The 18,394-nt window shown below is 43.8% G+C and overlaps 1 protein-coding gene across 1 annotated transcript in view; it reads left to right on the forward strand.

Annotated features, from left to right (window-relative positions):
• ATRNL1 (attractin like 1) overlaps positions 1-18,394 on the forward strand; it is a 998,829-nt gene that overhangs the window by 255,303 nt on the left and 725,132 nt on the right. The window contains exons 14-15 of the mRNA XM_026651053.2: positions 16,046-16,178; positions 17,399-17,580. Coding sequence (XP_026506838.1) covers positions 16,046-16,178; positions 17,399-17,580 — 315 coding nt within the window. The remainder of the gene's footprint in view (positions 1-16,045; positions 16,179-17,398; positions 17,581-18,394) is intronic.

Consider the following 18,394-nt stretch of genomic DNA (forward strand, 5'->3'; position numbering starts at 1 on the left):
AACCCTTTTTCAAGCTGCTGCAACCTTACTGTCATGACCCATGGATCTCAAACTCAGGCCTGCAAGTTATGGGAGCAACCACTCTTCAACCTTCCACCTTGGAAGCCTGCTCACAATAGCTTACTTGAGACCCATGAAGCCCAGCCCCAATGTGAGGCTCTGCCCCTGAGATCCAATTGGTGGAGTCCCAGAACTGCTGATTGGCCTGCTGGCCCTATTTAAGCCAGAAACAGGAACAGCAAGCTGTCTGAACAACTGGGCTCCACTCTGCTCTAGGCTGTGTGCCTTGTGCTTCCCCACTTGATTTCCTGGCATCCTAACCTGGCTTGACTCCTGGTATCTGACTTGTGGTTCCTGACCTCCAGTTTGTCTCCTACCTCAGACCCTGTGATATCCTACCTTGGTCTGAGTCTGGTTCCCAACTCGTGGTTCTGATTTCCAGTTTGTCTCCTGCTTCTTTCCTCTCAGTATCCTGACCCAGTTGTGACCATGGATCTCTGGCTGTAACTACTCAGTCTAGCTGCCTACAACTCAGCCATGAGATTTACAAGATGAGCGAAGGTGGAGAAGCTGCAAGCAGTGTGGGACTGAGAACACTAAGCAGAGGCATGTGAAGGCAGATCACTTCTAGTCAGGCGTCAGAGCACAGGTAGATAGCAAGATAGGGCACAGGCGTGGGTGCCCCGGGGTAATTGGAAAGGTTTGCATCAATTGCTGTGATTGGCTGTAGCTGCATGTTTTCATTTGTTACCTTGGATTTGGGGGGGAGGGATAGCTCAGTGGTTTGAGCATTGGCCTGCTAAACCCAGGGTTGTGAGTTCAATCCTTGAGGGGGCCATTTGGAGATTTAGTTGGGGATTGATCCTGCTTTGAGCAGGGGGTTGGACTAGATGATCTCCTGAGGTCCCTTCCAACCCTAATAATCTATGATTCTATGATTCTATGATTAGCAATATATGGGATATGCTAATTCAGGGCCTGCCCAATGCAGCGGTGGGTGGTTGCTGCTTCATCATGTGGCATCGACAGAGGCAGCTGGATGTGTGAACATGGAGCATGTTATGGGGAAAACCTACAGGTGAACCCGAGTTAAGTCTGTAGTGAAGACAAAACCATAGGGGAGAGATTGTGATTAGTGTTGCTAACAGTGCTAGGCTCCCCAAAGGGGTTGTTTGTGGCTGGCTGGGACCTCAATTGTGTAATAAGGTGGTGCAGTGGTCACATGCCTCCTGATCTCTATAGAGCTGCTGGAAGAATTGGGGGCAGATTAATACTTTTTCCCACTGGCCCTTCTGCAACAGCTATGCTGGCAAAAAGGGGCCCATGAGCCTGGCATATGATTAATAGATTCGTAGATTCTAAGGCCAGAAGGGACCATTGTGATCATCTAGTCCAGTGGTCTCCAACCTTTTTACGCACAAGATCACTTTTTGAATTTAAATGCAACCCAGGATCTACCCACCCCTACCCTGAGGCCCCACCCTGCTCACACCATTCCCCCTCCCTCTGTTGCTCACTCTCCCCCACCCTTACTCACTTTCACCAGGCTGGGGCAGGGGTTGGGGTGTGGGCTCTGGGCTGGGGCCGAGGTGTTCGGAGTGTGGGAGAAGGTGCGGGGTGAGGGGGCTCCGGGCTAGGGCAGAGTGTTGGTACAGGAAGAAGTACGGGGTGCTGGCTCCGGGAGGGGACTCAGGGCTGGGGCAGGAGATTGGGGTGCAGGAGGGGGTATGGGGTGCTGGGGTGCTGGCTCCAGGAGGGGGCTCAGGGCTGGGGCAGGGGTTGGGGTGTGGGCTCCCATTGGGGGGCGCTTACCTGAGGCAGCTTCCAGGCGGCGACATAGTGGGACTAAGGCAGGCTCCCTGCCTGCCCTGGCCCCATGCCGCTTCCGGAAGCGGCCAGCACATCCCTGCGGTCGCTGGGCGGGGGGCACGTGGCTCCGTGTGCTGCCCCCCTCTGCAGGCACTGCCCCCACAGCTCCCATTGGCCAGGAATGGAGCTGCAGACTGGAGCAGTGCGCGGAGACCCCCTGCCTCCCCCCAGGGGTTGCGCTGCCGCAGGGACATGCTGGCCACTTCCGGGAGCAGTGCAGGGCCAGGGCAGGCAGGGAGCCTTCCTTAGCCCCACTGCACCGCCGGACTTTTAGTGGCTGGAGATCGCAATCGACTGTAAGAGTCTCCAAGATTGACCAGTTGATCGAGATCCACTGGTTGGTGACCACTGATCTAGTCTGACCTCCTATATAGCACAGGCCATAGGATATCCCCAAAATAATTCCTATAGCACATGGGTGGGCAAACGTTTTGGCCTGAGGGCCGCATCGGGTTTCGTAAATTGTATGGAGGGCCGGTTAGAGGAGGAGGTCGTGGCCCGGCCCCCACCTCCTATCCTCCCCCCCCCCCGGGACTCCTGCCCCATTCAACTCCCCTGTTCCCTGACGGCCCCTTTGGGACCCCTGCCCCATCCACACTCCCTGTCCCCTGACCAGAGCCCCGCTGCCCCATCCAACCCCTCCTCTCATTCCTGATGGCCCCCTGACGGGACCCCTGCTCCATCCAACCACCCCTTCTCCCTGTCCCCTGACTGCCCCCAGGACCTCTGCCCCTGACTGCCCCCTGCCGCCCCATCCAACCCCCCCTCCTTCCTGATTGCCCCCCGGAACTCCTGCCCCCATTTAACCCCATTTCCCCCTGACTATTCACACCTCCGCCCCCTTACTACCACCCCGAACTCCCCTGCCCTCTATCCAACCCCCCCTGCTCCCTGCCCCTTACCACGCTGCCTGGAGCACCGGTGGCTGGCGGTGCTACAGCCAGGTCACACCGCCGCCACCACTACGCAGCACAGAGACCGGGTCAGGCCGGGCTCTGCAGCTGCGCTGTCCCAGGAACTCACAGCCCCGCCGCCCAGAGCATTGCGCCGGCAGTGGGGCAAGCTGAGGCTGCAGGGGAGAGGGGACAGCAGGGGAGGGGCCAGGGGCTAGTCTCCCAGGCCAGGAGCTCGGGGGCCGGGCAGGACAGTCCCGCAGGCCGTAATTTGCCCACCTCTGCTATAGCATATATTTTAGAAAAAAGTTCAATCTTGATTTAAAATCCACCATGACCCTTGGTAAATTGTTCTGATGATTAATTACTCTCATCATTAAAAAATTGTCTTATTTCTAGTCTGAATTTGTTTAGCTTCAACTTCTAGCCATTGGATTTTGTTATACCTTTCTCTGCTAGATTGAAGGCCCCATCATTAAATATGTGTTCCCCATGTGGATATTTATAGACTGTAATCAGATCACCCCTTAAACTTCTATTTGTTAAGATAAGTAGATTGAGCTCCTTTAATTCATCACTATAAGGCATGTTTTCTAATTCTGTAATCATTCTTGTGGCTCTTCTCTGAACTCTCTTCAATTTATCAACATCCTTCTTGAATTCTGAGCACCAGAACTGGACACAGTATTCCAGCAGCAATCCACACCAATGTCAAATAAACAAGTAAAATAACCTCTACTCCTACTTGAGAGTTCCCCCTTTATTCGTCCAAAGGTCACATAAACTCTCCTGGCCACAGCACCACACTGGGAACTCAAGTTCATCTGATTATCCACCACTTCCAATAACTCTTTTTCAGATTCACTCATTCCCAGGAAAGAGTTCCCCCTCCTGTAAGTATGGCCTTCATTCTTTGTTTCCTGATGTATATATTTACATTTAGCTGTATTAAAATGCATTTTGTTTGCACTCATTATATCAAGCAATTTAGAGCACTCTGAATCAGTGGCTTGTCCTCTTCATTCTTTATCACTCCCCAAATTTTTTGTCATCTGTAAACTTTATCAGTGATGATTTTATATTTTTCTTCCAAGTCATTTATAGCATAGGGCCAAGAACTGATCCCAGTGGGACCCCACAGGAAAGAAACTCACTCGATGTTTTACATGGCCCTCCTGGTGAATGTCATTGGCACAAATGGTGTCTACTTCTGGTACAGAGCCAGCTCTGCACCATCTCCACAGAAGCCTCATGGCACAGGGAGTCAGGTTGAGTCAGGGATAGGAGGATAAATGGCTGGGACATTCCTTAAAGGTTGAGCTAACAGACTTCAATAAAGCACAAAATCTTACGTTTAAAATAATTTAAAATGCTCTTGGATTTGAGCACCCTGACATGGACTGAAGATTAATGGAGACCATAAAGAAAGGGTGATGATAAACATCAGTATGTCAAGTTGGGGGACAGGAATAACTAGTGCTTGCTTTAGTGGTAAGTGTAACCCTTGCTTGAAATAACACCTTAACTGTGATCTGAAGGAAAAGAGAATTATCTACCTAGTTAAACATCAAGGATGGGGAAATATTGTTTATTTATGATGTCGCGAGGAAATATAAATAGACTTAGAATTGTCAAGCTGAGGAAAGGAAAATTTAGCTGAAATAATCTCAAATAGTGAGATTTATTAGACTGAAGAATACTGTAGTCACCCAAGGGAAATGGTGGAAGTCCTATTGCTTTGAATAATTTAGAAATATACTAGATAAATCAGTCAAAGAATATATTATTATCCAGAACAATCCTGCAGTAAAAGGAGAATGAACTAGGTGATTTCATAGGCCTTTTCCATGGCTAATTTCTGAAATTCTAAGATAAAATAGAATTCGGGCCCTGATCTTGCAATGGATAACACACATGGGTGCAGAAGTCTGCCCATGTGTTTATCAATAGCAGGATTGGAACCTAAGAATGAAACTAAATCAGACATAAGTGAGGAAATGAAAACGTAAGATAGTTTATGCATACCCTTGTGCATAAATATTACACATGTCCCACAGCAGTATGTGAATTTGAGTAACAGATGTGCTGTCATAAATCTGAATGTCATTGGCTCAGATTATAACTTACTAGGTTTAATATGAATTACCTATTGGATGTACATTTACATTGAGCTAATGAGATTTTCAGGGAAGCAATGTGTAAATTGGATTTAAGGGAAATAAGGGTTCGGAATAATGGAATGCAATAGAGTACATTACAATAAAATAGTCACTAGAGTTTGAATTTCCTCTTAAAGATTCTTAAATAGCCTTGGGTTATCTGTGTTCAATAGACTCTACTATTAAAAAATAATGGTACAAATACCCTAGATTCTTCAGAAAACTCTGTAACATGTAATGTTACTATGAGAAGAATTCATTTTCTGAAACAGCCTGAATGCTTTGGGATTTTGACATTGTGATGATGTGTTAACAAGGAATATGGAGCAGGGGAGGGGAGGCACTGTATGAGAACAGATGGTGCTTACTTGTAATTTAAAATTCATTGTAATGCGTCTCTCAGGCAGTTTTGTCAATATGTATGGCGATTAAACCAAACCAAATGCAAATTGATACCAAAGATTCTGTGGAATTTCTGTGTGCATACTGTACATGTAGACATTGTCACTTTGCAGCATTTGTTTTAATGGTGTACCATGCAGCTACATAGGCTTCAAGAGCAACTTATCTGGCTCTCCCATGTTTGTTTTACAGTAGTCTCTGCTATAGATCAGAAAAATAATAGATACCTTTCATAGTCTATTTACTAATGAGCATCTGGTCCGGTAAAAGCACCAAACAAGCCCCTAAAACATAGTTGTTCTCTCCAATATTAATGAAACTGATTCTGTATATGATTGAAATTTCATTTTTAACAATTGCAGTGCTTTAGTACCTAGCAATTTACAAGTGGATTGTTTTCCTTAATGATGAGCAGGAGGTTGATGCACTAATATCACCAGTGCTGCACTAACCTGCTGCATTATCTTAGTGTTGCATCCAGGGCTGGCTCTAGGTTTTTTGCTGCCCCCCCCCCCCAAAAAAAAAACAACCTCCGAGAGTGCAACTGCCAAAGCAAAAAAACCCTCCAAGAGCGCGAATGCCGCCCCTGGAATTGTGCCGCCCCATGCATGTGCTTGGTTTGCTGGTGTCTAGAGCCGGCCCTGGTTGCATCTCCCATTTAACATGTTTTTGTAGTATACCAGTACACCATTAAAGATTAAAAAACCTCATCTTAATCATATAAATGTGCTGCATATGTCTTATCTATATTACTATTGACTGTCTATGTGGGGCTTCTTGGAGGGTTAGTCAGGAGACATAGGCTGCAATGTATTCAGTATACAGATGACACCCAGCTCTGTCTTCAACACATCTGACCCAACTGGAGCAATAGAATTAATTACCCGGTGCCTAGAATGAGCTTGAGAACTAGCTGGCAGTGACTCAGTCCAGATAAGACTGAGAGGATGTTGGGCTGAGAGAAGCAGCCAGAAGAGTTGGGGGAAATTTGTATCAGCAGCCCTTGTTGGGGGAATGTGACTGCCATTTGTGAAACAGGTTTGCATTTTGGAGGTGCTGTGTTATATCCAGAGCTGCTCCTGGATGCCCAGGTAGCAGCTGTGGCAAAGAGTGATATTTTTTTCCATATCTGAGTCTGGCAAGACAAATGTGATCTTTTCCCCTCAGTACAAACCTTCCCACAATTATCCATGCCTTTGTCACCTTGAAATTAGCCTGCTGTAATGTGGGCCTACATTTGGGGGGCATTCAGAAGCCGAAGGTAGTGTAGAGCAGTGCTTCTCAAAGCCGGTACGCCGCTTGTTCAGGGAAAGCCCCTGGTGGTCCGGGCCGGTTTGTTTACCTGCCATGTCCACAGGTTCGTCCGATCGAGGCTCCCACTGGCCGCGGTTCGCCGCTCCAGGCCAAAGGGGGCTGCGGGAAGCGGTGTGGGCCGAGGGATGTGCTGGATGCCCTTCCCGCAGCCCCCATTGGCCTGGAGCGGCGAACCGCGGCCAGTGTGAGCTGCAATTGGCCGAACCTGTGGATGCGGCAGGTAAACAAACCGCCCGGCCCGCCAGGGGCTTTCCCTGAACAAACGGGGGACCAGCTTTGAGAAGTACTGGTGTAGAGTACCACAGTTTGATTATTAAGTAGAATTGCACACTGACAACACATTAAACTAGTGCTGCATTGTCAACATTGGTATTCAGTGTGTTCATTTTAACCGATAAAGCCCTAAATGATTTGGCATCTAGTTACCCACTCTTGAGGTCAGCAGAAATGCTTGAGCCAGAGCTCCTTCAATGCATATGAGAGGTACTTATTGGCTCTGTGCAGTGTCCTTGGGTTTTAGAACTTGCTCTCCTTCCTGGTCCGCCAGAGCCCAGATTTGTTAACCTTCTGATTATGTGGCAAAGCCTGTTTTCCCCCCCCCCCCCCTTCTCTGAGTCTGTTGAGGAGAGGGTATATTTATAGGCAGTCCTTTGCTTATGCGATGATTTTAATTTATGGGATGGAGCCTATAGTTACATTTTAGAAATCTGAAGAAATAATATATATAGCTGACACACTCTATATGTGTTACAGAAAGATACATATAAAATTGCTTTTATCAAAAAGCAACGTGTGACAAATGGCTAAACTTACACAAAACTTTTAGGTATCTACAAACCTGGAGGTGTTTTGAAGGCCCTCGGGTAAGTTCGTTATTATGCTACCTGCTGTTGACGGATTATTTAGTTTAGACTTTTATCTGAATAAACCATCCCGAGGGATTGTCTTTCTATTTCAGTTAATGAGTTGAATTCCTTTGCTGCTTAATATATCTGTGACATCCCAGCAGCTTTTTTAGTTTACCTCTGGCTGTGAGACAGAAACTAAAAGGGGCCCTGTTATCATATTGGAGGTGTTAGTTAAAAAGTATCCCATAATACCGATGAAAATACCTTGTAATTTAAAGTTTTTGATGGATTTTAAAAAGTGTATAAATAGTATAAAAGTTGCCTTTGCTGATGGTGGGGAAAATAAATTCCTAGTACAGGATCCTGGTAGCACACTGATTAAGGGCATGAATAAAGGAAGAAAAAATAACTAAATCCTGTTTCCCAAGTGTTTTTCTTTTTAATATAAACTTCTTACCATGTTATTAACCTTCTCTGGTTGTATTTGTGTGCTGTAATAATATTTGCCATCTAATGTTACCACAATAGCGCATGTGTTCTTTTTCTTTCTCACCCTCGCCAACATACACTACATGCGGCTAAAGAGGAGAATTTGGAGTCTGGTTCTGACATCACTTTAGGCTGAAAGTAGGTTTGTGTCATCTGACATACTTGTGTAAGAAAGACAAAGTGGGTGAGGTAATATATTTTTTTGGACTAAATTCTGTTGGAGAAAGAGACAAACTTTTTTGAGCTACACAAAGCTCTTCTTCAGGTCTGGTGAAGTACTCAGAGTGTCACAGCTAACTAAAAGTGGAACAGATTGTTTAGCATAAGTCTCTTACACCTATTCTAAGAAACCATTCAATGTGAAGTGGACTGTTAATGCCTGTGAAGGTAAGTATAGTGATCTGTGAATGGGTTTCTTGTCCATAAGGTTCTATTGTTGAAGCTGATCATAGTGTTTGGGAAGTTAATGCTGGGGTGGGAATGTTCTACAGAGAGTTTGATGGGTGGGGTGGTGGTTGAAGTTGTGGTGGAAATCTGTGAGGGAATTTAGGTCATCTGTCCAAAGGATGAAAATATCGTCAACATATCACAGGTATATCATTGGTTTTGTGGTACAGTCGTCCGGAAATTTTTCTTCACGTTGGCCAATGAAGAAGTTGGCATGTTGGGGAGCCATCCTAGTACTTATACCTGTTCCCATGGTTTGGAGAAAATGTTTGTTGTTGAATGTAAAATTGTTATGAGTGAGGATGAAATGGATGAGTTTGGTGATGTGTTTGGGGTGGAGATCTGAGTGTTGTCCATTATCTTGTAGATATTTGAGGCAGGCAGCGATGCCGTCATTTTGAGAGATGTTTGTGTATAGGGAAGTGACATACATGGTGGCAAGGATGGTGTTCTGAGGGAGGTGGTTAATGTTGTGGAGCTCTGGAGGAAGTTGGTTGTGTCCTGGAGGTAACTGTCCCTTTGTGCAAGGAGTGGTTGGAGGATGGTTTTTTTATGGGTCCTAATATTTCTTCAGTGAGAGTGCTGTGGTCAAAAAATGATTGGTCTGCCTGGGTTCCCTTGTTTCTGTATCTTGGGAAGCATGTTGACGGTCCCTGGGGTGGGTTCCTGGGGGATGAATTTGTAGAGGTTCTCTTGGAGTTGTTTGAGAGAGGATCATATCCTTAAATTCCTGGGTGAATTGTGTTTTGGGGTATTATCTGAATGCTTCATAATTGGTGGTGATGTAGGGTTGTCAGTTGGCCTCATTGACGTAGTCATCGTGGTTGAGGGCTATGATGGCACCCCCTTTGTCTACTGATTTGATTGCTATCTGGTGGTTGGATTTCAGAGACTGTATAGCTGTCCTCTCATTGGTAGAGAGATTGTGGTGGATCTGATATTTAGTAAGGATTTCACAGTCAATTTTTTTTCCAGAAGCAATCAGCACTGTGGGATGTCCAGGCAGATGATTCTTTTTTCTTATAAATTGTTGGTGGGGATGTCCTACTTGTGGGTAGTGTTACCTGTTCTTGGAACCAGCCAAGAAATAACCACAAACAGAGGGTGAACTAGAACAGCATTGAGGGTTGATTTATTGCTTCCCTTATTTGCACAATTATACTCAGACACCCAACACATTCATGCTGGCAGGCTGCAGGCGCGGATGTTGGTTTTGATTTCGCAAATGGCTTAGTCTGGCCAGGTGACAGCTGCCCAGAGATTGGCCGTGGGGTGTCGAGAGTCCCCGAAGTCCCTTTGGATCCGCAGGAGGGCTCTACTGCTTTCTGGTCTGGTCCCGAGTTTAGTGTGCTGTAACATTTCCTTGTTGGTAACTGTTCTGGCCGCCCGTCTCAAAATGTATACCTTTACCAAGATAATACCATGGTTCCATAAAAGGTGATATTTGCTTCTTTGCTTTGCCATTGGCTGTCACTCACACTATCTCACTCATTCCTTACATTAATTGAATACATGTTCAAAAGCATGAATACAATTGGTAATATAGAGTAATACAGCTTTAAGCAAGAATCTAGCATCATTGGGAAGCTTCCACAGCTTGTGGCTTTGTAACAGCATAACAGGAAACTGTGCAGACTGCACTCGAAAGAGCAAATGAGGGGGGGGGGGGGCGGCTCATCTGTCTACAGGTAGTATCGTCATTGTTGTGAAAGAATTCTTGTTGTGGAATAATTCTTCTAGTTCTCCATGTGTTAGTATGGTATCAGGTTCTGTGGTGGGGCAGAAGGTCAGTCCATTGGAGATAACACAGCTACAGTTAGAGGTAGACTTGATAAATTGATGTTGAGATGATGTATAGCGTCCGTGTGGTGGGTCTTGGTGCCATGGTTTCTCTCAGAGGTGGAGTACTTGTGGCACCTTAGAGACTAACAAATTTATTAGAGCATAAGCTTCGGATGCATCCGAAGAAGTGGGTTGTAGCCCACGAAAGCTTATGCTCTAATAAATTTGTTAGTCTCTAAGGTGCCACAAGTACTCCTGTTCTTTTTGCGGATACAGACTAACACGGCTGCTACTCTGAAACCTCTCAGAGGTGGTGTTCTGTGGGTTGTGGAGTTGTTGTAGTTGTAACCCACTAGCCCTCTGTTAAGGCTGGATCCCCACTTTGAACTTTAGGGTTCAAATGTAGGGGCCTGCATGAAAACTTCTAAGCTTATCTACCAGCTTAGCTTTGGTCCGCTGCCACCATTACAAGAATTCCCTCCCTGGGAAGCCTTGAGAAACCTTTCACCAATTTCCTGGTGAACACAGATCCAAACCCCCTTGGATCTTAAAACAAGGAGAAATTAACCATCCCCCCTCCTTCCTCCACCCTCCTTTCACCAACTCCTGGTGAATACAGATCCAAACCCCCTTGGATCTTAAAACAAGGAGAAATCAATCTGGTTCTTAAAAAAGAAGGCTTTTAATTAAAGAAAAAGGTAAAAATCATCTCTGTAAAATCAGTATGGAGAATAACTTTACAGGGTAATCAAACTTAAAGAGCTCAGAGGACCCCCCTCTGTCTTAGGTTCAAAGTACAGCAAACAAAGATACACACTCTGGTAAAAAGGTACATTTACAAGTTGAGAAAACAAAGTAAATCTAAGACGCCTTGCCTGTCTTTTACTTACTAGTTTGAAATAGGAGAGACTTGTTTAGAAAGATGGGGAGAACCTGGATTGATGTCTGGTCCCTCTCAGTCCCCAGAGCGAACCACTCGTTAAAACAAAGAGCACACACAAAAGCCTTTCCCCCCCCAAGATTTGAAAGTATCTTGTCTCCTTATTGGTCCTTGGGTCAGGTGTCAGCCAGGTTACCCGAGCTTCTTAACCCTTTACAGGTAAAAGGATTTGGAGTCTCTGTACACAGAGAGCTGTTACCCTTCCCTTTATAGTTATGACACCCTCCTTTTTTGTCCTCTGACCGCAGAGGTGTTAATGGGCCACCTCACCTTGAATGATCTCATAGAATGTGTTAACTATTTATGCAAAACAAGCTGTGACACTCTGAGTTCCTTCCCCAGACCTGAAGAAGAGCTCTGTGCAGCTCAAAAGCTTGTCTCTTTCACCAAAAGAAGCTGGTCCAATAAAAGATATTCCATCTTGTCTCCCTAATATCCTGGGACCAATGCGGCTACAACACTGCACACATGCTTGTGTAACTAATTTGTAGCCAAGTACATATGAACCAAATGCAAATACTGGTGGCACTGTCAGCTTCTGCTAATGCTAATGGTGCTTTTATACACATCTACTGTGCCTTTCAGTGGATGATCTTAAAGTGATTTTCAAACATTACATAGTCTTCAAAACATTCCCCGGAGGAAATGTGTATAATACTTACCTATCTTAGAGGCAGGTAAATTGAATAACAATGAAGTTAGATGTCTTCCCAGCAGTTGCAGGGTGAGCTAATGGGGAGGGTCTGAATGGGTACATTTACACAGTGATAAATATGCGGCTGCCCCGGGCTCATGGGGCTTGGGCTCTGGGGCTGAAAAATTGCTGTGTCGACATTCAGGCTCAGGCTGCAGACTGGGCACTGGGACCCTGCAAGAGTGGAGGGACTCCAGCCTGAGCCCGAACGTTTATACAGCAATTTTTATCCCCACAGCCCAAGCCCCGCGAGCCAGAGTCAGCTGCGACCGTGCCATGGGTCTTTTATCCTGTGTAGATGTACCCAATGCCTACAATTCTTTTTCTCCAATTCTACAGAATAAACTGCTTTATGACCTAGAGTAGTCATAAAGCTAGTACTGCAGGAAACAAACCCAACTTCATTTTTTTAATTAGTTGTTGAGTATGTGGGCTCTTTGTGGATGTAATTCTTTTTCATATTGTTGCAGCAGGCCTGTCTTTACATTTGACTGAGCGTGGGGACTTTTGTTAATAATTGTACTATTACTTTGTTGTGAAAAGACAACAAATGCGTATTAGACATAGATTAGGAATTCTATGCCAGTACTAATCTAGCGATGGAGTGGATTTGACAAATGGAATACCTAGCTAAATTGGTTATGCTTTATTTTTAACTACTGCATACTCCTTGTATTATAAATGTGGAAAGATGCCCAGATCTGAAGAAGAGCTCTGTGTAAGCTTGACAGCTTGGCTTTCACCAACAGAAGTTGGTCCAGTAAAAGATATTACTTCACCAACATCTAACTTCATTGTTATTCAATGAATAACTCTTTCTGGAATGTGGAAACAGTGAGTCTTAGCGTTAACTGTATTTGCCCAAAGGTGCAGGAAATAGGTTGCGGGGGGTGCTGCAACACCCCCAGATTTTGTGCCCGGCATCCTGGCCTCTGGCCCCGTGCCCCTGCCGCCCAGGGTCCCAGCTGCCAGCTCCACAGCTGGCCTGGGGTACTGCTCACCCACTGGCTCTGGGGGCTCCGCTGCCAGTCCCACGATCCTGCTCGGCTGCCGGCCCTGTGCCCGGGGTCCCGCCTGGCTTCTGGCCCCAGGGTCCAGGCCGCCAGGCCCGGGGTCCATGCGGCTGGCCCCAGCTACTGGCCCCATGCCTGAGACTCTGCACCCGCCCCTAGCTGTGGCCTCAGCCTCTGCCGCCTTACCCCTGTCTGCATCCCTCCCTTCCCGAGCCACAGTCCTGCTCCCAGCCCCAGGTCTAGGGGGCAGTGAGAGTTGCAATGCGGGTAAGAGGGGTGCAGCTCCGTACTCCCACTCCAAAAACTGTTCCAGCACCACTGTATTTGCCTCATTTCTGTCAAAATAATCTTTTGCCTAGTTACTGAGAAGGGTAAAGAAATCTGATGGTGAGTTTGGGGAGAGGAACGGAGAATGGTATAGATGGTACCTGATGACATAAGTGTGCTGCTGGTTGGCAAGCATGGTAGTTATAAAAGAAATTAAAATACATAAAAATAAAACATCCGCTTGCTAGAGATGCATAGCCCTTTGTGTGCGTTTGGAATGGTAGCCCTTAAGAACTCACCAATTGCCTTAAATGACAAAGTATTTCCATTTAGATAACCTCAGTGATTGCATTTTTCAAGTACAGTCTTTAGTATCATAAGAACAGAGATGTATCAAGGAATACTTGAGTAGCCTGATCATTTTGTCGTAGGCCATGTCCACATGGTGACAATCTGGAAGGTTAACGCAAATCAACTAAAGGTATGAAGTTATGTGCGTAAATCGAAGTGTATTAAACTCCTGTGTGGATGTTGTCATTCAGGATTAAACTGGCCTTGGTTTGCTGTAGCTTAATCTTCCCTAAACTATGGTGAACTATGACCACTTTACTGCTGAATGAGACCACCTACACAGTGTTTAATGTGCTTTAGTTTATGGATATTAAACAGTTTTAGTTAATTCACCTTAATTTTCCTGAGTTCTCCTCATAAAGACATGCCCTTAGATCAGGAGTCTCACACACGTGGCACGCGGGCTGCATGTGGCCCGCGGAGTTATTTCCTGCAGCCCACCAAGCTCCCATCACCCTCCCCTGAGCACGCTGTGTGCCCACTCCTTCACCTTCCTACAAGTGCTTCCCGCCTTTCCACGAGGGAGGAGGGGGGACGCGGTGCGCTCAGGGGAGGAGGCAGGGAAGAGGCGGTGCCGGGGCAGGGATTTGGGGAAGGGATTGGAATAGGGGCAGGGAGGGGGCAGGGAAGGGGTGGGGGGTGGGAAGAAGCGGGGCCGGGCGGGGACTCATGGAAGGGGTGGAGTGGGGTTTTTTGCAGGCACGAATCAACACAGCTTTCCATCACAACACACATTTGCTCACCCTCACTCATACTTACCATAAACTTGAGTGGCTAAGTGGCAAGTCCTTTGCTAGTAATCATATATTGGGCTACTGTGACAACGCAATAAAAGTCAGTAGAAAAATCACTGTAAGATGCTATACAATTTAAGGATGTAGAAAAAAGATATATGAGAAACAGTACGTGACCCTGTAATTAAAAGATTGCATGATAACATATAGTCTCAAAGTGGCAGAGAAAAAGTTGTGTGTGCAACCCTGATTTTGGCACGTGTGCTTAACTGTGCAGTCTTAACATTCTCTTAGTGTAGTTTTTTGTATGGAATGTGGTACAATTTGCAAGCAACACGGACACTGGTTTCATCTTAGGATATCAAACCTAATATTGATGCTCTGGTTGATGCAAAACGCTGCCAGCTAAGTGGCCAAAAATGAAATGAGTGTCAAAATTAGCACTGACTTTTCACATTACAGTTTTAAAAAAGTTAATACATTGACTTTTAATAGCATACTATATTACTCTTCCTTTTTGACTATACTTTTGTATCGTTGTATGAAAAGGTTTCAGTGATGCGGCCCTCGGGCCAATGTACTAGTCCTCATGTGGCCCTCGTGGTGATTTGAGTTTGAGATCCCTGTCTTAAATGAAACTGGAAGGTCTTTCTGGGCCATCACTGTAGGATCATGCCACCAGTGCAGTCTAACTGCAGACCACACCACATGCTAATATAACAGTGAATTGGGAGCGAGATTTATTTGGCAAAGTCCAGATCATAGTGAAAAATTGAACTCTGTCAGTTTGAATTGTGTGGATTCATGCTTGAATTGGGCCTTGAATTTGGCTTTCTGATCTACATCTAATGTATACTTGTTGTCATTACACAGTAAAGAAAAAAAGGGGAGGGGTTAAAGAATTGGAAATCTTCCTTCTTTTCCCTCTTGTTCTCTTCACTTACACTGTTACCTCTTGCTTTTCTTCTTCCTCTTGAATATTTCAGAAATTTTTAAATGCTTGAAATTTCTCCTTCTGACGCATATTGTCTCTACGAGCTGAATATCACCACTTCCAACACCTACAGCCTGAGCTTACTAGTATGCCTATGTTTGTAGGGAATATATCTTAGTTTAGATTAGGTTGGAGTTTACATTGTGTCTTTTGAATCTGAATCCGAAGAATTGCATATGTGCACATTGTGACCAGTTGTGTTGGACTTGAAAAGGAATTTGTTGTGGACTTGAGGAGTTTGTGTGTATTTGGGTTTTGTGATTATAATGTTGCTTTAAGTTGTGAATTCCTTAATTTATATTGCTTGTGTTGACATGAAATGAACGGAGGCAGTCTTAAGTGTATGTTAATGACACTTTTCTGTGTGATTTATTAAATAAGGTCTCAATACTTGCATCTTGGTCTAAAAGCCCCAAACAGGAAAAAGATAAATGCCTTACTTAGAGAGCAATACTTCAGTCATCAAAGCATTTTAGCTAAAAATTGCCTTCAGAGTTTACTGTGTTGCTCATTCACTGAAGTGCAGAGGGAATTCTTTTGTTCCTGCCAAAATGGTAGTCTTTGGGTTCTTTAAATTTTATACTTCATATCTTAAATACAAGTAGTTTTAAAAAAAATCTAAGATGAAATTACTGGAATTCTTGACATATATGAGGTCCTTTATTTTTTTTCTGCTCCAGTCAGTGACACCAGAATCCTTTCCCACTTTTTTAGAATCAGTAGATTTATTTGCCTGTCTAACCAACAAACAACTGGATTGGTGGGAGCCTTGTGCACTTTACTCCTGATTTCTGATCTATGAGCAGTTTAACAAAAGGTATACTCTGTGTCTGTTTTTTTTTTTTATAGTCAGTCAAAAACTACACCAAATGTCATGTGAGAAATGAACAGATCTGTAATAAATTGACCAGCTGTAAAAGTTGCTCACTAAACCTGAACTGCCAGTGGGATCAGCGGCAGCAAGAATGCCAGGCTTTACCAGGTAAAAGCTTTGAAATTTGATATCTGCTTTTTAATTGTTTTGAGAGCTGGGTGAATCTCCCAAATTAATTTCCATGAATATTTACTCAACTAGAAAAAATGACTTTGTCTTGCTTGTGCTCACTGCCCTTAAGATCTCTTTTTTAAGGATAATCTAGTGACTGAGTTCGCTGGCAGGAATGTTCATGATAACAGTTCATTTTAAGATGCTAATATAAAACATTCCCAGAAAGCAAATTTTGACTTTTTAAAACCCAAATATTCTTACTGTGAAAAAGATTAGATACACCATGCACATCCAATCAGGGAATATAAACAATACAAATGTGATTTGTGTGTCTAATCAAAGCTAACAAAAAAACCTTGCCTTTGATACCAGATTCTTGTAACAAACTGCTTCTAAACAATCTACCGAACAAGTTATTTGCGGAAATTGCTCAGTGAGTAATTTTAAATAATAAGTTTTAGACAACCATAAAGTGCATGTAAACAATCTTTGAAGATGCTAGTTTAAAAGAATACATTAACTGCTATCAATTAGTTGCTCATCTTTTAACAATAATGTGCATGTGACTAGTGCTAAACATATATTAATGATACGCTTAAAAACATATCTTTCTCTAAAATTTTAAAATATCAGAAATTTGTTTTACTGACATTTAGTATTGTGTCTCTAGCCACCATGCTGGTATAGGGTGATTATTATTTTAAGATTATAGAAAGGACGAAAGAAAGAAGACACACTTTTGTGATCTTTTGGTTTTAATAAATTTGTCTTCATATTTCTAAAAAAAGATTTAGATAAACTCTAATCAACTCATTTTTCTGAGACAACTATTGCCATGGCACCAAAATGTCAAACCTGTATATATTATTTGTGTAGTATAGCCTTGAATGCTTATTTACATTTAAGTCTTTATAAATATCAGAAGGATTATACTAGCGATGCTATTAGACTGTAACTCAGAATATAACTTACTGCAACACTATATATGTTGTATTTTTTTCTTGTTAATTGGCACTTTTACTATATTGACATTCAAAGTAATATAAAACTTGATTTTCTAGGTTGTTTAATATTACATTTATAAATTATGATGAAACTGAGTAACGGTATAGACTGGACCGTGACTTGAAAAAAACAACAACTAAACCTTCTAGATGTGCGTTTGCATGCTTTTCTGCTTATACATTTGTATCTTAATGTGATTTCTGTACTAGCTCATCTGTGTGGGGAAGGATGGAGTCACATTGGCGATGCCTGCCTCCGCATAAATTCTAGTCGTGAAAGCTATGACAATGCCAAACTATACTGCTACAATTTGAGTGGGAACCTTGCCTCATTAACAACCTCAAAAGAAGTGGAATTTGTTCTGGATGAAATACAGAAGTATACAGTCCAGGTAACTTGACTTCAAAGTGCTGGTTTATTTTGACCTTTAAACCCTAATTGTGGCTACAACTTTTTCTCTCTCTCCAAATTTTACAAAGGTTCCTGAGCTAGAGTTCATTAGATTTAGAAGAGAGGGAGCTGCCAGAGCTGATTTTGTGGGAAGAGGGCCGATTCTGATCTGTTGGGGTTTATACATGCTGCAAGATCTCTTTTTTTTTTTTTTTTTTTTTTTTTTTTTGTTTGTTTTTGGTTTTTTGGGGTTTTGGGGGGTTGTTTTTTTTTTTTTTTTTTTTTTTTTTGTGGCCACCTGTGGCAGGAAATGGAATGAAGGAGGGAAGGGTTTTGTGTTAATTTGTTAATTGCTGTACAATGCCGTTAGGTGTGGGAATGAGTTACCATTTCGTGTGTGGTCAGCTGTGGATTTTAGCTGTTCAATCTAACAGTTGATTGTTTTGTTGAAAGGCCCGCCTATATCATGGATGGCTAATTTAGAGAGAACAGGAGTTTTAAAAAGCCAGCTTGGAAGGGACCAGTGGAGCTAGTGAGCAGGAGCAGCAAAAGGGGGAGTTTTGCGTGAGACGTTAGAGAAGGAGCATGAGAGTCAGATGCACCTAATAAACATTCTCTAAACTTAGACCAACAACCCCCCAAAGGAAAATAAAAAATGAACACAAAGAACAAACAAACAAAAACCCTGCAAGAGCAACAAAAAAAAAAAATGCAGGCAGAAGTTCAACAGCAAGTGACGTGTGCATTTGGTGCAAGAAACTCATGGCCCTCAGAGACAGAGTATGGACTCTTGAGACCAGAATGGCTGTATTGGA

Source organism: Terrapene carolina, unplaced genomic scaffold, assembly GCF_002925995.2.
Source record: "Terrapene carolina triunguis isolate 2854851 unplaced genomic scaffold, T_m_triunguis-2.0 Scaffold95, whole genome shotgun sequence".
NCBI classification, from domain to species: Eukaryota; Metazoa; Chordata; order Testudines; family Emydidae; genus Terrapene; species Terrapene triunguis.